This window comes from Phacochoerus africanus, chromosome 1, assembly GCF_016906955.1.
Source record: "Phacochoerus africanus isolate WHEZ1 chromosome 1, ROS_Pafr_v1, whole genome shotgun sequence".
NCBI lineage: Eukaryota > Metazoa > Chordata > Mammalia > Artiodactyla > Suidae > Phacochoerus > Phacochoerus africanus.
The window spans coordinates 58,124,667-58,145,700 of record NC_062544.1 but is presented as its reverse complement, the minus strand read 5'-3'; the positions used below and the strand labels follow the sequence as shown (position 1 = coordinate 58,145,700).

The 21,034-nt window shown below is 42.6% G+C and overlaps 1 protein-coding gene and 1 non-coding gene across 3 annotated transcripts in view; one reads left to right on the top strand and one right to left on the bottom strand.

Annotated features, from left to right (window-relative positions):
* Positions 1-21,034, top strand: part of SLC1A3 (solute carrier family 1 member 3) — a 92,336-nt gene that overhangs the window by 9,406 nt on the left and 61,896 nt on the right. Inside the window, exon 3 of one of the 2 annotated variants that reach the window (XM_047766984.1) lies at positions 16,331-16,468. In XM_047766984.1, the coding sequence (XP_047622940.1) occupies positions 16,331-16,468 (138 nt within the window). Of the gene's footprint in view, positions 1-16,330; positions 16,469-16,862; positions 16,915-21,034 lie in introns of those variants that run through there. The other variant, XM_047766993.1, reaches the window with a different exon arrangement.
* On the bottom strand, positions 3,970-4,080 carry LOC125113826 (U6 spliceosomal RNA). Its single transcript, XR_007131614.1, has one exon. It is a non-coding gene; the product is annotated as a U6 spliceosomal RNA (small nuclear RNA).

The window sequence follows — 21,034 nt, the reverse complement described above, 5'->3', positions numbered from 1 at the left end:
TGAAAGCCTCAGAGTAAGTGATACTGGCATTATCTGTCCCTTCCCTACCTGGCTTTTTGAGGCAAAGCAGAGGGTAATCCCCAGGCAGCTCGTTATCACCACACAGGCTGCTCAGTGGAGGGAGGGTCTGACAGCCGGAGGTCTCTCTCAGGAAAATGGGAAATGGCTGAGCAAATGTTTTCAGTGGATGTGTTTTTTGTCTTTTTGTCTTTTTGCCATTTCTAGGGCTGCTCCCTTGGCATATGGAGGTTCCCAGGCTAGGGGTCCAATCAGAGCTGTAGCCGCCAGCCTACGCCAGAGCCACAGCAATGTGGGATCCGAGCCACGTCTGCAACCTACACCACAGCTCAAGGCAATGCCAGATCCTTAACCCACTGAGCAAGGGCAGGGATCGAACCCTCAACCTCATGGTTCCTAGTCGGATTCGTTACCCACTGTGCCACAACGGGAGCTCCTCAGTGGTGCATTTTTGTTCATACCACTTGGGACCAATCAGAGTTCTCCTCCTTTGCCCCAGCATTTTGATGTCTTCTGTTCATGCACTGTCACCCCCCCCCCCATCAGAATGGGGGCAAGTGAGATGAGGGGTTCTGGAAACTTGGGGAAAATAATGGTGTTGGTTTCTAACTGAGTTTGTAAAGCTTATTTTGAAGTAGGAGGCAGAAGGCTTAATGTTCTAAGAGGATCTCTGGATTTTTTTTTTTCTCTTTTTTTCTTCCTGTTAATTCTGATAATGAAAAAAACTGAGCAGGCCATTTCAAGTGTATTTCTCTTTCAAGCCGGAAATCAATAAGCAGGTGTGTTCAGAATAGTTACCTGCAATAATAATACCTTCCATTGATGCAGTGTTACAGATAACAGTGCTTTCCCATTGCACTTTGTAACAGAGCAGGTCTGCGGCCCATTCATCCCTATTTCTTTTCATTTATTTATTTTTGGTCCACGCCCTCAGCATATGGAAGTTCCCAGGCTAGGGAGCGAACCTGCGTCACAGCAGCAACCCAAGCTGTTGCAGTGACAACTCTATCCTTAACCCACTGCACCACCGGAGAACTCTCCCCTCTTCTGATTAGCATCTGTGAAGGTCTGAAACACAGCTGAGAAAGCCCTGAGAGTCTAAAGGTCCTGCTTCCAGACTCAGCTCTGCCATCAGCTCCTTTATGATTTAAGACAAATCTCTGGGCCTCCTGTTTCTTCATCAGCAAAGTACATTTGGGCTAATATCTGCTTCCAACTCAAATTCTATCATGTTTGCCTTCCTCTGAAGCTGAATATTTGGAGCAAGATAGAGGAATGCTTTCTTTCCAGTCCAAGATGCTATACAATTGCAGGGACCTTTTCCCTGAATTCATGATCTCCGGACCCATTCTAGCCGGTCTCTAATCTAACAAGCATCGCCTTCTCTGGCTCTGGATTCTTGTGACTGTCAAGTTCCTGACTCTGGGTGTGATGACCTGTGCTTTCTAAGCCATGTTTGAGGACAAAGGGAGGCACACTTCGCAGAAGCCACTTCTGCCCTTCTGTCTTCTCCCCGTCTCAGAAATCAGAGGGCAGAAAGTTGCGCGTTGTTGTTTCTGCTCTGCAAGGTTGGGAAGAGCCTACACTATTTGGAAGAGGTAATGGGAATCTAAGCACCGTCTTTTCCAAGCTGGACATTCCAGGTGTTACGAGTTCTTGATATTTATGGAACACCGGGGTGCCGTCATTCATCAAGTATTTGGTCTGGCAGTTAGGTCAGCTGTATCGTTGCTGTGAGATGTGGAAACACGCAGATCACTTCAGGGCACAGAGTTTAGCCACTGTGCTCATCAAAGATTAAAAATTGTGAGTTTGATGTCAAGCGTCAGTGCTCTCACAAGGGCACAGAGCTTATTCCCCAGACCAGGAATAGTGCCAACATGACGCTCAGTCAAAAGATGCCCTTAAAGGAGTTCCCGTCGTGGCGCAGTGGTTAACGAATCCAACGAGGAACCATGAGGTTGCAGGTTCGATCCCTGGCCTCGCTCAGTGGGTTAACGATCTGGTGTTGCCGTAAGCTGTGGTGTAGGTTGCAGACGTGGCTCGGATCCCACGTTGCTTTGGCTCTGGTGTAGGTCAGCGGCTACAGCTCCGATTCGACCCCTAGCCTGGGAACCTCCATTTGCCATGGGAGCGGCCCTAGAAAAGGCAAAAAGGCAAAAAGGCAAAAAAAAAAAATGCCCCTAAAAAGAGTTCTCTTGTGGTGCAGCCCCTTGATGACCTGGCCTTGTCATTGTCGCTGCGGTGGCTCAAGTCACTGCTGTGGCGAGGGTTTGATCCCTGGCCCAGGAACTTCCACATGCCTGCGGCACACCCAAAAAAAAAAAAAGGATGCACTTAAGTGGTTTTGAAAACCAAAAAGAGAACACTAAAACCCCCAAAACTAGATAAAGGGAGATATACCCTGGCTGAACTAAGATAAGGTAGAAGAAAGCCACTCCTTTTTTCCTCTCTGTGTGTCGTATCAAGAGTTGGAGATAAATTTAGGAGCAGCAGTCAAAAGACACACTTAAGTTTTGAATTTCAAGACTGAGTTCCTGTCTCCAGAGAGGACAGCTTCATTCTTCTGGTCCCCAAAGAGACTTCTCCAGTTCTCCAGCAATGATTCCAGGCTACAAGCAGCGACTGCTTCCCTGAGAGAAAACAGTGGGCTATTAGTGAGAGACTTTCTGTTCAGAATCTTGTAAGACGAAGCTCATTTGTCCCTAATGAGAGCACAGATGGACAATTGCTGCCCTTCTCACCCTGAAAAGATGGCCTCTGCCATCCTCTGACATGTTGCATCACTGGACATTCCATCTTTAAAACAAGGAAGGCAAAACCCTAGGGGTCCATGTGCTTGCTGCTGTCTTCAGTGTGTTGATGAAGGAAGGCCAAGCCAACAAGAAGGAAACGATGAGTCCTTTTTGTCTTTTTGTCTTTTCAGGGCCGCACCTGCGGCATATGGAGGTTCCCAGGCTAGGGGTCTATTCAGAGCAGTAGCCGCCGGCCTACGCCAGAGCCACAGCAATGCCAGATCCGAGCCGTGTCTGTGACCTACATCACAGCTCACGGCAACACCGGATCTTTAACTCACTGAGCAAGGCCGGGGATCGAACCTGCCACCTCATGGTTCCTAGTTGGATTCATTTCTGCCGCGCCATCATGGGAACTCCAGGAAATGACGAGTCTTTTAAGAAACTGCCTCTGACCCAAGTTGTTTTCTCTATTTTTTCTCATTTATTTATTCTTGTCTTAGATTTGCTTTTTGAAGGCAAAGGAAGTAGTCATGTACATAGAGCTGAGACTCAATTTTACCAGGGTTTTGTAAGTTCTGGCATTGGGATGCTTTACACAATATGATGGATGAGGAAAGAGCATACCTTTGCCAAGTGGCTCATGTGCATTTTCAGCTTTGATACACCTGTACCTCTGTGGGGTAGGTAACTGGTGGAAGCAGCATATGAGCCTGTAACGACTAAGGTCAAAGTTTTTTCAGCCACTTTCTTGTCTTCAGAAAGAGTCTTTTGGTCAGAAAACTATCCACTTACTATACATCTGAGTACAGCTGGTATCTCCCAAGTGGGTTAAGGATCCAGCTTTGTCAGTGGCTGTAGCTTGGGTCCCTGCTGTGGCTCAGGTTGGATCCCTGGCCCCAGATCTTCCACATGCCAGGGGGGCAGCAAAAAAAAAAAAAAAAAAAGGAACAAAATGGTATAAAATGAAAGTGTCCCACCCACCAATGTCCCCGGGGATTTAGTTAACTTTGTATCAGTTTTCTTCTGTGTCTTTTATGAGCGTAAAAATAAATTCGTACTTGTTTTTTTTTAAAAGCAAATGATAGCACAGTATATATAACCCCCTTCATGCTTTGCTTTTTACACTTTACAGTATTCCTTAGTTGTCATTTCCCTTTTTTTTTTGTCTTTTTTGTCTTTTCTAGGGCCGCACCTGCGGCATGTGGAGGTCCCCAAAAATATGGAATGCTTCACGAATTTGCATGTCCTCCTTGCGCAGGGACCATGCTAATTAATCTTCTCTGTATCGTTCCAATTTTAGTATGTGTGCTGCCAAAGCGAGCACAGATGTCATTTCTTACTAACACATACAGGGCCTCCTCCTTCTCTTGTGGGTGCATTGTATGGATGAACTATAATATTTAAGCAATTCCCAATTGATGGACACTTGAGTTGTTTTCAACCTTTTGATATCATTTTTCAAATGGTATAATGAATAATCTTGGAAAAAGTTATTTCACCCCAGTAAAGTATACCTCTGGAATCCATCTCTAAAAGTGAAATTGCTGAAACTAAGGGAATATGCATTTGTGATTTTGATAAATATTGCTAATTTGGACCCTGTAGAGGTTGTAGTAATTTACTCTCCCATATTGTGAGATTTAAAAGAGTTTGCCCCAATGCTGCTGCTGCTACAGATAAAGATGAGTGAACTTTACAGTTTGTGGGGGCTGGCAGGCATAGAACACACACAAAAAGGCACAGGAGAACTTGGACATTTTAAAATAGATTTAATTTCCAATTTCTATTCACATCTATATATAGAGAGATTGATAGATATCTCTATCTATCTCTCTATCTCTCTATATCTCTATCTATCCATCTATCCATCTATCCATCTATCTATCTATTTTTAACCAGAAAAGAAGGCAACAGATAACAGATTCTGGTGTTTTTAGTTACTAGTTCTAAAACATTTTTTTTTCTTTTTAGGGCCTCACTCATGGCGTATGGAAGTTCCCATGCTAGGGTCGAATTGGAGCTACAGCTGCCAGCCTACACCACAGCCACAGCAATGCCACATCCAAGCTGCGTCTTGACCTACACCACAGCTCACAGCAACGCCGGATCCTTAACCCACTGAGTGAGGCCAGGGATCGAACCCAAAACCTCATGGTTGGTTCCTAGTCGGATTGTTTCCGCTGTGCCATGACAGGAACTCCTAAAATAGATTTTTTTTTTTAGATTTTTTAAAATGCCATTGGAGTGGACATTTAAAAGACCTGTAGGATTACTTATAAGTTAAATTATTATTTCACATAGCCTATGTTAGTGCAGTTTTAAGAAGAGAGCCGCAAGCTTTTCAGAACTCCAGGGTTCTTCCCATGCAATTGCCATGCGGATTTGAGTCTGCATCTGCACCCTGCTTGGTCATCAGTCACCCAGGCTGGTTATCTGGGCACCAGTGGTGGACAAGGCTGCAACAGGTATTTCCCACCTCCAGCAACAGGAAATACCAAAGGACAAAAGAATGAGCCAAGCCAGGGCCCAAATCTCTGAAGGATATGGGAACAGAAGAGTGGGGGAGGGTTGAAAGGTTGCCTCAAACCCAGAGTAGCTTCTCACCAGGAAATGCCTGGAAGTTTGGGCTGAAACAAAAGACCAGGAGCCAGCGGACCAGTTGAGCAGGTAAATTCGCCATTAGGCCCTTGCCCTCTTTATTAAAACGAGGTAATGGAACTTTATGTCCAGCAGCTTCATCAGGCTGTCATGAGACGGGCCTTTGATAGCTCCACATTGGGCCACAATCTAACCAAGTTCTGAAATAGAAACATTTCGATCTAACAATTATTTATTGCATACCTGCCATAAGAACTGTAAGGACTAAATTGATAAAGCACTTTATGACTTATTATAAGCTTTCATGTGCATTATCAAGGACTTAGAATTCATTAGAAGAAACAAGATGGGTTTATTTAAATAAGATAATGTTCAGAACATTTAGCTGAGAATATTAAAAATTCAAAAAGATCTTCGATACTGCCTTTCTGATCTGTTTTCCCATTTTTCAGATTAAAAGGCGGAGAGATAAAGAGATTATGTGATTTAAAGATAAGAGCTATGGACATAGATCTAAATTCAAAATCCCATTTTTGCCGCCATCACTTACTGGCCATGTCATCTTGGACAAATGGCTTATTCTTTCTAGGGCTCAGTCTCCTCATCTATAACATGGCAATATTAAGTCCTATAGGTTTGCTTTGTCATTTAAGTGAAGTATTTACTAGTATAATTAATTGGCAGCATCACATCTGGAACCCTCACCTTTAACTCTTAATCCGTGATCTTTCTACAGCATCACACCTGACATCCCTCACCCTCAAAAAAACCCACCTTGTGAGAGAATTAGGGATCAAGAGCTGTCACTCTTTGTGAGTCTAAGCATATGAGAAATCATAGTTGAGTCAAGAATCAGTTTCCCAAATTGTGGGTAAAATCACAGTTTGGAAGAGAGGGGATCTTTCTAAGAGTAGGCCCCTATGTGCATGGAACTCAGTAGGGAATCAGATTCACTTAGAAGTTACGTGATTTCCTATACTCAGAAAACCATTCAGTAGGAGTTCCCATTGTGGTGCAGTGGTTAACGAATCCGACTAGGAACCATGAGGTTGCAGGTTCGATCCCTGACCTTGCTCAGTGGGTTAACGATCCGGCGTTGCCGTGAGCTGTGGTGTAGGTCGCAGACCGCAGCTCGGATCCCACGTTGCTGTGGCTCTGGTGTAGGCTGGCGGCAACAGCTCCAATTAGATCCCTAGCCTGGGAACCTCCATATTGCTGCAAGAGCGGCCTTAGAAAAGGCCAAAAAGCAAAGCAAAACAAAACAAAAACACCATTCAACAGCAGCTGGGGGGCCAGGCTGAGAGACTTTGCAGGCCAAACCCCTAACCCCCCCCACCCCCGCCCCATGCGCTCACTTGTTGGTGTGTGGATGGAACTGCAACCTTGCTTTTAACCAGTAGAATATGGCCAAGGTCATGGATGCCACCCCATTGATTTTGTTATACACCCTACATTAGATAGTTGTAACCTTGGGGCAAACCAGTGCTGGTTTTGTGTTTGTGTGTTTGTTCTTTTGCTACAAAAATGAAAAGATCCTTGCTGGGAAATAGTAGTGTTTTGTCATGGAGAAACAGCGGTGCACTGTCAACAAAAATATTTGAGGAGTTCCCTGGTAGCCTAGCAGTTAAGGGTTCAGCATTGTCATTGCTGTGGCTCAGGATCGCTCCCTGACCTGGGAATTTCTGCATGCCATCAGCATGCCTCCCCGCCAAACGAAATCCACAAAAACATTCGATACTGTCATATCCTTGAGCTATCTTGCATACAAGCATGATCTCCTTTCTGGTCAAAGATCTACAAGCTTTTCCTGGGAAAGAGTTTGAATGCGTTTTGACTGGTTTGCAATGTAAATGTTTCAAGAGGTAGCTGACTCATCTTAGGTGGGCGGTTGGGGGTCTTTTCTTATAGCCAACCGCAGAAAGTGGGGTTTTTCTTGGGCCACTATTTTAGATTCTCTTTCGCCACCTCAGCTCTTTGGAGGCATCATTTCTTTTTCTGGAGAATTTTGTATTGTTAGTAACAATTCATGGCAGAGTTTGGAGATGGGGTAGGAACCTTAGTGAAAATTGATGATTTCAAACTCCAGCATCCACCAAAGTTAAACTGGGTGATTTCGTCTAAAGTTCATTTCAAATGGTATCTCATTCTTTTCCTCTTAGATATTTCCTGGCTTTTTACTATTCAGTAATTTTTTCAGATTAGATACCGACCAAACAGGTCCATATCGGGAAACAGGACCTTAGCTTTAATTTGTGTGTGTTTGTCCAGTGATGTGTTCTTTCTGAGGCTCCAGTGTGTACATTGTGTTTTAGTTTAGAAAGTGAAGTGATATTTAATCTTCCGAAGAAGTATTTGTTGTATAGACTCTCCAGGGGAAAAAGTGAACCTCTGAAGAATTCCCTTCTTGAAGAGAAAAGATTTTTCTTTTTCTTTTTTTGGGTTTTTTACTCTTTTTTTTTTTGTCTTTCTAGGGCCGCTCCCGAGGTATATGGAGGTTCCTAGGCCAGGGGTTGAATTGGAGCTGCAGCTGCCAGCCTATGCCACAGCCACAGCAACGCCAGATCTGAGCCACATCTGTGACCTACACCACAGCTCATGGCAGCACCGGATCCTTAACCCACTGAGCAAGGCCAGGGATTGAACCCGTGTCCTCATGGATACTAGTTGGGTTCATTACCACTGAGCCACAACAGAGACACAGCAACTCAGGTTCCGAGCCATATCTGCAACGCCGGATCGTTAACCCACTGAGCAAGGGCAGGGTCTGAACCTGCAACCTCATGGTTCCTAGTCAGATTCGTTAACCACTGCGCCACGACGGGAACTCCAAGTTGGATTTTTAAAATGCATCTTTGTTGATAGCATTCAACCAGCACAGTTCATTTTGATCCTAAACATTTTTGTTAAGATAATTCCTAGATTCTAGAAATCTTGTCACAGTACTAAAACAGCACTGCTATAAGGCTGCTGGCTGAGCATGAGCTGTCTTGACATTGCTTGTGACATCTCTGTATTACATAATGTCACCAAGATGCCAACTTTGCAAAGTTTGCTTTGGCTCTAACAAATCCTGTTGGAACGTTCTTTTGGCTTTTGTTGTTATTTTTGCCGAGTAATCAATAACAAAAGATCTGTTCTTTTGCACTAAAGATCTGGTGGCCATAAAGGCTTTTATTAGTTCTGGGAATATCAATCGATGTGGTTAAATAAGTGCCCATTAATGGAACTCAGCCCTGCAGAGGCAGTGAGCTACTTTACTGAAGGGAAACAAGCTCCCCGTACCCCCAGCTGGTCAGAAGGGCAGAGTGGAGAGGGCTCTGAGAACTCCATGCATCATCCTGTGAGAATGTGTTTCACAGAAGGCTCTTTTCCTTGCTGGACTCTGTAATCAGAAACCTGTATTGCTTACCCCAAAAAGCAGTCTTTGCATTCATAGCATTTCCTCTTGATTTGATGCTGAGAGCTGGCTGACTTCAACCACGCTGGCTTCACCGCTAACGCTGCCTGTCCCAGCAGAGAGCTGAAGAAAAAAAACTGTCTTTTGTTTATTCATTCAACAAATGAATTGAAAAAAGCTCCATGTTGACTTCATTAGGTAAAATCAACAAAGTCTTTCCTCAGCTTATGCTCTACACTTAACCTAGTTCAACATAAAATGAAGAGATAGATAAAATATCAGGTACTAATTTAGGCTCTTTAGAATTTTTTTTTTTTTTTTTTGCTTTTTGGGGCCACACCTGTGGCATATGGAAGTTCCCAGGCTAGGGGTTGAATTGGAGCTACAGCTGCTGTCCTGTGTCACAGCCACAGTAATGCAGGATCCGAGCCGAGTCTCTGACCTACACCACAGCTCACGGCAATGCCAGATCCTTAACCCACTGAGCAAGGCCAGGGATCCAACCCACAACCTCATGGTCACTAGTGGGATTCGTTTCCACTATGCCACAATGGAAACTCCTTAACTTAGGCTCTTTAAATTAGTATCGTGACTATTGAAAGGCCATGAGTACAGCATAGTGGGTGAGGACTGAGCCCTGAAGCTCGACAGCCCGGGCATGAAGTCTGCCTCAGCCGCTTAGCTGTCCTTGGAACGAAATTAAGCCCTTTCTACATTGACCATGGCTCCGACCAATATAGTTTTGTGGTTTGGGCAGTTTACCCATTTTTTTCAATGACTGGTTCTTCATCTGTGAGATACAAGTAGTACTAGTCTGGGCCTCTGTGGTGTCTGCTTGTAGGACTTGGCATCCTGCATGTGCTGAAGACTATTAGCTGTTGTCTGTGAGCATGAGAACCTAAAGCATGTATCTTGTTTCTTGGCTTGTATCTTGCTCCTAGAACCCCTCGCATTAGCTATATTTTCATTCAGGGTCTTTCCCACCTTTGTTACTGATGATGTCCAAGAATTAAAATGTGTGCCGTGGAGGGGAAAGACAGGCAGCTTTAATTAATAAGTTCTATATAAGTGTAGTTAAGTCATTCCAGAAAAAGGGACTTAGGGTAACCACTTCGAATGGTGCCTTGATACCATATTGTGAGGTCCTCAATAGGAGGACCTGTGAAGGGTTGCAGGCTCTGCTGGGTGCCTCTGGGACATCGCCAGCAGATCCACCATGAATACTCAGGTGCTTCTACAATTTAGAGGGGTTAGAGATGCTGAAGACTCAGGCCAGGTGCATTTGAGTACTGTCCTCAAGCAGGCTAGTAGAAAGAGCACTAGCTTTTGTTGAGAAGCCCCCAGGTCCACCACTTACTAGTTCTGTAACCTTGAGCATGTTAACTAACTTCTGAGCATCAGCATATTCTTTTTTGTGTGTGTGTGTGTCTTTTTGCCATTTCTTGGGCTGCTCTCGTAGCATATGGAGGTTCCCAGGCTAGGGGTCGAATCAGAGCTGTAGCCACCAGCCTATGCCAGAGCCACAGCAACACGGGATCTGAGCCGCATCTGTGACCTACACCACAGCTCACGGCAACGCCGGATCCTTAACCCACTGAGCGAGGCCAGGGATCGAACCTGCAACCTCATGGTTCCTAGTTGGATTCGTTAAGCACTAAGCCACGACGGGAACTCCGTATTCGTCTTTAAAAATAGATATGATAATACCTGTCTCATAAAGTTGTGATGGAGATCACACCACCATTCACACACAGTAAGAGCTCGATAAACTTTGCCCTTTCCCAGCATAACCTCTTTCTCAAGAGAAGCGGTGGCTCATTTGGTAAACCCAGAGATGGTAAATAGACCAAAGCATAAGTCAAGAACAAAACTCATTCAAAATGCGTTTGCAATGGACTGTCACGCTAAACAACTTCTCTTTTCAAAGCATTTGACCTAAAACTAGTCCTTATAAATAAATTATAATGCGGATAAGCAATGAGATCCTGCTGTATAACACTGGGAACTATATCTAGTCACCTATGATGGAGCATAATAGAGGATAAAGTGAGAAAAAAGCATATATATGTATAGGGGACTGGGTCACTTTTGTTGTATAGTAGGAACTTGACAGAACACTGTAAACCAGCTAAAATGGAAAAAATAAAAATCATTGAAAAAATTATAATGCCTTTCTACTGCTCTTATGATACATAAAGAGTTTTTAGAAAATATGGATTCCACGTTGGAGAAGGTAAAGAAAAGGAGACATTCTAGGGTAGCTCATGCCACGACTGCACTTAAAAGCAGGACCAGCTTGACTGGAAGAAGAAAGATGAAAAGTACCACCTCTTGAGACTTTGCCTCCTAGACTGTCTTTCTGTTGCTCTGTTTGGCATATTGGAGAATTGAGACTTTATTCACTGAGCTGGCTTGCTTTTCCTCCTAACACCTATATGAAAACTGGTAGCACTACATAAATGGGGAATTTGATGGAGGAAGGAAAGAGAAGGTACATGGAACATCACGAAGAGAAAGAAGCTCTCCTGCAGAGAGGGGAGCAGAATCAATGCTGGCCAGGGTTAGACTTTGGGAAATGCGATCAAGTGCACCTGTTATTTAGAAAGAGCAATCCCTTCCTTCACCCACACTGGCTTGCATCTTGCTCCTAGAAACCCTGTCATTAATAGAGCAGCTATTATCAATTTTTTTCAAATTACAACTTAAATAGGCATTTCTGGAGTTAGCCAGGATCCTACCCACCCTTGGAAATATTGTTGCATATGAGTAAATACATTTCTACAAATGTATTTAGAAATGACCTTAGAAATGAACTCGCAAAACCAAGCCTGTTCTTAAATTGTTATTTGAAGGATATCTAACATTCCTACTACCTTGGTATGGGCAAATTCCAGATGAACAAAATGAGTTTCTTGTGTTTACTGTGCATATTTTTCGTTAGAATGGCCAGGGTTTAAATGCATTTAAATAAAAGTTACAAAACATAATCAATTCCAGCGAAAATACATTCTATCGCAAGTGCAATTTATATTTATTTATTTACGTATTATAAAATGAAGCACTTATTTTAGTCATTTGATAATTATGTAAGTAAATAAATAAATATGAACAAGTAGGAAAGAACCAGATATAACTCAAGCTTTTTATAATTCCTATGTGGTGTTAATATTCTCTATGAATAGTGCACAGTGAAAATTGCAATTAAATAAATACCTTATCCCAAACTGAGTTTCAGGGAGAGTAAAAGTTCAATATTTTAAAACCAAGCAAACTAGCAAAAAAGGACAACTATTAAAGACTTCTCGGAGTTCCTGTCGTGGTGCAGCAGAAACGAATCCGACTAGGAACCATGAAGTTGTGGGTTTGATCCCTGGCCTCGCTCAGTGGGTTAAGGATCTGGCGTTGCTGTGAACTGTGGTGTAGGTCGCAGAAGCGGCTCAGATCTGATGTGGCTGTTGCTGTGTCATAGGCTGGTAGCAACAGCTCTGATTAGATCCCTAGCCTGGGAACCTCCATATACCACAAGTGCGGCCCTAAAAGGACAAAAGACAAAGGAAAAAAGAAAAGATTTATCAAACTTGGAAGGGTAAAGGGAATGAAGGCTTATAATTCTTAAAGACATCACCTTATAAAAAAGATATGTAGACATTATTTTATAAGATTGGAGAACACTTATATCTTAAGTACTAATAAATGGCAATAAAATTAGAAAAATGCTTAGAGCAAACATTTTTAAACATAGGCAAAGGGCAATTATCTCTATTATATTTTAGAATCCATACCAAATATACACATACATACATAAATCCTTAAACTACTAAGATTTTCTAAGTGCTTGGAGGAAAATGGTTTCTCTAAGAAATGAAATTTCAAGAGAAAGGGGCAACCTCATTAGATATCAAGTAAATTCAAAAGAAAACAAATATACATACTATTTACTCATCTCATTCCAAAATTCACTTCTTTGAACACATTTTTTTGATAATACTCTGTTCCTAGAGGTATAAGGAAATAAAGCCTCCTCAGTGACCAGGGGGGCATTAAACTGCTTGGCCAACTCACTCGGAAAGCAGTTTGATGGCATAAATTGAGGTAGTCATATAGTTTATTTTCTTCTTCCAATTTTACTGAGATTTCATCAACATATAGCACTGTAGCACTTTAAGATGTACAGCATACTGGTCTTATTTACATACATCATGAAATGATATCATAAGTTTAGCCAACATCCATCATCTTATAGATACAAAACTAAAGAAATTGAAAAAAAATTTTGTCCTTGTGATGAACCCCCAGGATTTACTCTTAACAACTTTCATCTATAAGATACGGCAATTTTAAGGTATCATGTTGTACGTGACATCCCTAGTGCTTCTTTGCCTTATAACTGGAAGTTTGTACCTTTTGACTGGCTTCCTCCCCCTCCCCTTCTGACCTTGTTTTCTGTGAGTTTGTTGGTTTGTTGGTTTGTTTGTTTTTAAAGTATAATTGGCCTCCATTACTCTGTTCGTTCTGGGTCACGACGTAGTGATTCGATGTTTCTGTGCATTTCAAAATGATCGCCATAAGTCTCTTCATTCTGTTACCATCTGACATTCTACCGAGATATTATGTAATTAACTATATTCCCCACATTGCACATTTCATACCCATGACTCATTTATTTTGTAACTGAAAGTTTATACCTCTTAATCTCCCTCACCTATTTCCCCCCTTCCCTCACCCGGTAGTCAGATTCTTTAATGCTCTGGTTCCCTTTCTCTAAACTACACTACACTAAATATTTCTAGGTAAAAAACAGCCTTCATACATTCATAGTAGAGTTTTTCATAAAAGTAAAAAATACTGAACAACCAAGGGTTCAACACCAAAAATCTATTGAACAAATTTTGATACAATCATTGGATCTGATAGAAGGCTTCAAAGTAATGTTTACGGTGACCATATGCAGAAAAGCATGGCCTGCGTGATTTCCACGTATTTAACTCTGTATGAGAACATCCTGGAAAGAAATGAACAGAAGCACTAATAGTGGCTGTCTTTGCCCTACTGAAGAGGCAGAAGTATGAAAGGGAGTCAAGAATATGAGATCAGGAGTTCCCATCATGGCACAGTGGTTAATGAATCCGACTAGGAACCATGAGGTTGCGGGTTCGGTCCCTGGCCTTGTTCAGTGGGTTAAGGATCCGGCGTTGCCGTAAACTGTGGTGTAGGTCGCAGACCCAGCTTGGATCCCGAGTTGCTGTGGCTCTGGCGTAAGCTGGTGGCTATAGCTCCAATTAGACCCCTTGCCTGGGAACCTCCATGTGCTGCGGGAGTGGCCCTAGAAAAGGCGAAAAGACAAAAAGACAAAGAAAAAAAAAAGAATGTGAGATCAGAGGCCAAACCTCTTGGATTTCCATTCCAGTTCTGCCCCTTGAATAGTTATTTGATTTTGATATGGAAGAGCCATTGGAATTGGGAGCAAGTTTTAGGTTCATTATGATTAGATTTCTCCATCAGTAAATTGGTGGTAAATTAGTACCTATGTCCTCGGCATTTTTTGTGTGAGGATTAAATATTTAGGTAGAGTGCTAGCAACAATGTCTGGCAAATAGTAAAAGTTCAGTAAGCCTTAGCTATTTGCTGTTTAAATGGTACAACCAATAAAGGCAGGCTTTTGCATCGACTTTTCTATGTTTTCCAAATCTGCTCTTCTGTCTTGAACATATTACTGTTACACTGGGGAAAAAAAGCAATAAATGTTTTTCTAAAGGTCCTGAAAACAGGGTCAGCTGGATTATCGAGTCACATAGATTCAATTCATAATTGGGATATCATGGTATGTAATCAAAGAATGGATACTTCATGTTGCTGGATTCCATGAATTGAAGTTAGCGTTGCAGTGACAATTGAAATGAACTTTGTGTCCCATTTCATAAGAAGTCAGGATGGTTCAGCTTCCCTAAAGGACTGTTTGCTTCCTTTGGAAAAAGTTGTATCTACACAGTATTCTCTCCCCTCCTCCAACCACTAGCCTCTAGACTACTCAGTACTTCTCTATAACTCACAAGGTTTAGTAATAGCAGGGCCAAATTTTTGAAAATAGTTAGAACAATGGAATAAGCAAATTTGGAGGGGGGGCAAATAAAGTTAATTAGGGAAAGGGGAGTAGAAGTAAATTTATTCAATATATTTGTTAATTTCTGAACATTTCAAAGGGTACCATGCATAATTCGATTTACACATAAAGTTAATAATATTTTTTTTTTTGCTTTTTTTTAGGGTCGCACCTGCAGCATGTGGAAGTTCCCAGGCTAGGGGTCAAATCCGAGCTACAGTGCCAGCCTACGCCACAGCCACAGCAACGCGGGATCCATGACCCACTGAGTGAGGCCTGGGATCAAACCTGCAACCTAATTGTTCCTAGTCAGATTCGTTTCCACTGTGCCACAACAGGAACTCCCATAAAGTTAATATTTAAAAAAAAGAATAGTTTTTAAGGTTCCAAGAGCAGAATCAAATTAAGGGGAAAATTGCTTTCTCTTTCTCCTCTTTTCCCTAAGTGTTCAGGGAAGATTTTTGGAAAAATTGTCTGCTAGTTTTAGAGTCTTCTCCTGCTAGCAGTTTGCATGTCTGTACAATATAGTTTTCAAGGTAACACTGGGACCCTGTAGACAGCAAGTGTTGTGTGCGTGGGTTCCCTGGTGGCACAGTGTGTTAGGGATCCAGCACTGTCACTGCAGAGGCTCAGGTCACTGCTGTAACACAGGCTGGATCCCTAGCCTGGGAATTTCTGTATGCCCAGGGTGCGACCACAAAAAAAAAAAAAAAAAAAGTGTGGTGTGCAGACAGGGAGCTGATGAAAATGGATTAACAATGTGAAGAAGTTTTTTTATTGTAAAAAATAAAATTACACGGCTTATTTCTTTTCATTTTTTTCAAGTTTTATGGAAGTATAGCTGATTTACAAGATTGTGATCATTTCTGCTGTACGACAGGGTGATTCGGTAATACATGTACACACATCCATTCTCTTTCAGAGTCTTTTCCCACATAGATTATCACAGAATATTGGATAGAGTCCCCTGTGCTCTGCAGCAGGTCCCCGTTGGCCCGTCACTCCGTATACCACAGTGTGCATATACACTCCTCTTTATAAATGGTTATGTTAGCAGTTCTAACATCTGTTGTTACGAAGGAACTTCATTATAATAAGGCTTTTTTTTTCCCCCTCTAATTGCCTGGTGCATGGATTCATGATTTGTTTCCTAGTTAGGCCCCGATCTTTATAACTCTCTACTGAGCCATATCAAAATTGGTTTCACTGCATTCAAGTTAGACCAAGTAATGTCTCATTTGCCAAGACCAAGAACATTTTTCTATAAGTTCTACTTGAAACCTTGGATTCAGCCAGACCCTTCCAAACTGTGATTGAAAAGATAGGTGCACCCTTCGCTGCAAAGCACCACAAATATTTGCTGCTTAAATAAATTTACTCTTGTTTGACACCAGCCAAATACTTGCTTATTTTTCTGGGATTGTTCCTTCGGTTTCCGGAAAGACTCAACCTTTCTCCCTTCCCCCCTCCCCTTTTCAGGTACAATCCTTGGGTTTGCCCTGCGACCATACAAAATGAGCTACCGGGAAGTCAAGTACTTCTCCTTTCCTGGGGAGCTTCTGATGAGGATGCTACAGATGCTGGTGTTACCACTCATCATCTCCAGTCTTGTCACAGGTACCCTCTGCAGTTTTGTTTTGTTTTTCATGTGTGCTTACTGCCAAAGATCGCTTAGAAAAACAAACGCTTTTAGGTTTCTGCTGGATGCATGCTCTGTTCTAGAAAATAAAAGTCCCTTCAAAATGATGGAAAGGAGGCTTTAGTAATGCATGAATGATTATAACTTTCGTATTTTACCAATCACAAGAGGAAACGGATTTGAACCGCCACGTAATCTGGTCTGCCTCACTACGAAAGAGGCGCCCTGCTAAACACTACACAACCAGCCTTCTCTGACCACAGCGATGTAGTTGACAACAGCGTACAACAGGTCTGTTTTCTCACCCTCTTATCCCACCCAGATAACATCTGGTTGGACAGCCTATTAGCTATTGATGCAAGAATGCTTGTTCTCAGAGCCACCACGACTTGAGCGGGAGCCTTCTTGGAAGCCTCATCAAGAGGTAATGCCCACAACACACTCACCAACTCTGTTGCCACCAACACTGTATCTTTTCCTGGTGAACCCGCATGATTTCGTTCCCTTCTCCATTGTCCCCCCACCCCCGTTGCCTTTTACGCTGGTGGGAGAATGGGGAGGGGGTGGGAGATTTCCCCATCCAAAGATTTTGTCAGTTGACACTTGGATTTTCAAGGCGTGGAAGCTTTGCAGGATAAGATTCTTATTTTCCGTGACAGCGAAATAAATGATTTACCCTTGCATGGGAAGTGGTTGACGAGGTCCTGGTACACGTGATTGGTGACTACAAAGAGAGCCAAGAAGGTTTAGAGAACTATTGGTGTGCCCTCCTTCCTGCCCACTCTTCTCTTTCCCCGCAGCACATCTCTGACTTGGAGAAGGAATGTCCGTAGACACTGCCCCGGCAGGATGGTTTCTGGGTTTGTAGCTAAAGCCCAGACCTCAGGTATTACTGGCCCTATTTTCTTTTCCATCCTTGGCTTACTGTCCACCCTTAGGCAGATCCTTCGTGAGCTGGCTCAGGCATCTTTTCCCCTCCCAGGGAATTCTCAGGGAGATTTATAATCTCTTTTCACCATCTCTGTGTCATAAGAACTTCATGGAACAACTCAAAAGTCTTGGGGCAAGAATCTGACTATTCCGTGCCTTGGAGGGCTGGCCATTACGTGGACAGAAACTATGTCAGGATTTTTATTTTCCCCCCAGTGCCTTGCAGATCTGTGCTGGCTTCTACTTGTCCAGGTCTTTAAACGAGTGATTGCATGTACATAAAGCTTCCATTGGGGGATGAACTGCCCATAAAACAATCATGTAGACAGGATGATTGGGGCCACTTGTTTTTGAAGCTGGCCTGGCCCGTTGCTGACCAGAGATAATCATAGCGGCCGCGATTCTTATCGCAGAAGCTAGATTGATGCTGACGTGAGGGCACATCCTCTTTATCTGCATGCTGCCATTTATCTGGGAAACAGGTTCTTGAAGTAAATACTTAGAGGACAGAACTCACATCTGCCATTTGATTGCGTGGAGAAGGGAGTTTCTTTCCTCCATCCCTACTGGCTGGATTCTGAATTGAGTACCTGTAAATTTTCCTGGACGCAAACCGAGGGGTCCCAGGTTCCTTTATACAGTCTCTTCAAGGGTGAGAACAGTGTTTAGAGGTTTCTGCTTTCTGATAATTGTACTAAAAAAAAAACCCCACTATGTTCCCCTTTATAAGAGGAAAGCCCTCACTCAGTACAATGAGAGAAACTATTACTTCCTTTTAGAAGCAATCCTAGTTAACAGTTATTTTGAAGTGGTATTTCCTCTATTTTCTAATACCTAATATATCAACTTTATTGAAGGAATAAGAATTTTCACTGAGTAATTTTTCAGGGAAAAAACCCAAACCATTATGATGCAATCCCTCTGCCTGGTTAAAAAGAAATTGTGGGTAAACCTTGGAGAAATGATCAAATTTACAATATTGGTGTTAAAAAGAAAGAAATGATAAGCTGTAGACAACCCGTATAAAATGAACGTTGAAAATGTAAAACCTAATTACAAGTTGGGAATCTTGCCACTTGGGACCATTAAGAGACTCCGCTCTTTTCTAGGACGTTTAAGACAGAGGGCATGATTTAGTTTGCCAAAGGTCTTTTGAAGGTGCTAGTCTCAAAGGCATCATTTCCAAGCTACATGGTCATTTAGATACTTACGATCAATTGGAGTGAATGATAGATGCAATAAGCATTTTCTTCGGGGTTTTAAGAACGATGATTCTAAACCAAAGCAGAGTGTGACTTAGTGCAAATGAGGTGGTGCGGGGACTTTTGCCAGTTACTCCCCTCCTTTCCCCAGGGTCCCTGTGTGTGTTGAGCGATATTATTGGAGAATGTGTTGTCTAGGGAGAGAACAGAGTCAGGGTCCACTATTTTAGAATGGAAAAGCAAACTCCAATACCTCCAGTGATCAAGCAGGGGATATATATATATATATATATATATATATGAAGCTGCCCTTTCAGGCTCCTTTTTGTTTCCCGACTTGATAGAGTCATGGATACAGAGAAATATTTCTCTTCCATAGAAGCAACAGGGATGAGTGTGAGGATAAATGGAAAGTGACCCTCTGCAGAATAGTGCAGACAAAGGGAGGCAAGGAGACAGCTGTGATCTGCTAACTCTCTGCTCCAGCCAGTTGCTGCCATATGTCAACAGGGGCCAAATCCATTTTTCAAGAGAATCCAGAAACCCCAAAATTCGTAAGAACCTAGATTTTTAAATGTTGAATCCAACCCTTGGGTTACCAATATCGAAACAGGTTTCAATGTCGGTGCTATTAATGATAAGACATGCACTGATTTGAAAAAGAAGAAGAAATGCAGTGATAAACTTGTGCACTCATTGGGCCATCGCTGTGTTTCATACGTTGCCTTATTCCACCGTCGGCAGTTCCACGCCAAAGCTTAACTCGACACGAAGACAGCTACTGCACACCTTGTTTATTATCAACTCAACAAATAGCTGTGGGGAAACCTCTCCTATCCATCTTCTGGGGATAACTACCTTGGGTCCTACCTGAGCTGGCCTTTTCTGCATCCTCCAGAAACACAAGAACTCAGTTCAAAAGTGCCAGGGTCTAGGCAGACTAAGCGTTGAAACGCCTGAAACCTTATTGCCCTCGGCATTTCATTTTAGAAGATTCGGTATGTTTGACCACATTGAACCGCTGAGAAATTTGAGTTAGGTTTTCATACTTGGAACATCCCTGTTGGTGAATTGGGCTCTAGAGCCCTTGTCGGCCATGTTTTTCTTTTCCCGAATTTGACATTTCAATCCTTCCAAACATCCTTGGTCTGTAGTAGCATTCCAGAAGCTGTCAGAGAGAAGCTGGGAGAAAGCCTAATGGCTAGATGTGTACTCAAGTACCTATTTTTTTTTGAACAAGAAGACTGTTTGGGTGCCAGCATACCACGCAAGCAAATAAGAGGTTGGCACCAATTTGTACTGAGTTGGTCAGGATAGGCAGCCAACCTCAATGGTTCATGTCAGAAATATGAGTTGGTTTGACTGACTTACCCTGATTAAATGCACCAGATAATAATTAAACTCCATTTCAGGTTGCTCTGTGTAGGCATAACCATCACCTCCTACTTACTTCAGAATCTTTTCAGAAAACTAGTGCTTTCTTCTTTTCTCATTCTAAGTGTGCCTTCCTCTTCAATCACTCACCTCAAAGACTCTGTGTCCTCAGTTCCTGGAAGGAGGAATCCTCTCTTTTGACAGACAGTCTTCCAAAGATCTATAGACCAATGAATTCAGTGGAATATGGGACTTAACTATAGTTGAAGCCAACAAGCTACCCTCACCAGCAAAGGGCTCTCTTATCTGAAAAGATAAAAGTTCAGACAACTAAAACAAAATTTTTTTTAACCGGAGTTCTCTTGTGCAGCGGGTTAAGGATCCAGTGTTGTCACTGCAGCAGCTTGGGTCACTGCTACGGCTCGAGTTCAATCCCTAGCCCAGGAACTTCAACATGCCGCAGGCACAGCCAAGGGAAAAAAAAAAAAAGTACAGACGATAAAGAGTGTACTTCAAAGTATGGCCCTTAGCTTCACTGAAATGCCAGTTAGGATAAGAATGATCTAAAGTTTGGACATGTCCTACAAGAGAGCAAAACAAGAGCTAGACATTTCTCTTGTGAAATATTTGTTCAAGCCTTGCAAAAATGAAAGCCAAAATCAAGGAAAAGAAAGTTTAGTATTTTAAACTCTTCATCGTCATGGCTCTGGAGTATGGTTGGGGGCTTCGTCAGGCATTGGTGTGCAAGAAAATGGACTATAGATTTCTTTCCTTGCCCTCATATGTACATCTTATTGAAGAAAGGGATGTTTTTCTCTTGGGTGGGGAGGAATTTCTTTGAGTTTCCCTTTCATTCTCTGTAAAAGGAAGGTGGAGATGGAGCCTGTGTCATGGGGCTGTTCTGAGGATTTACACCTGGCACACAGCATGTGCTCGGTTAATGGCAGCTGTTGGCTGTAAGCGTGGCAGTGGTGAGAGCTGTCCTGGTCCACATTGTGTAGATGAAGATTCCAGCACAAGAAGAGAGTTCAGTTCAGG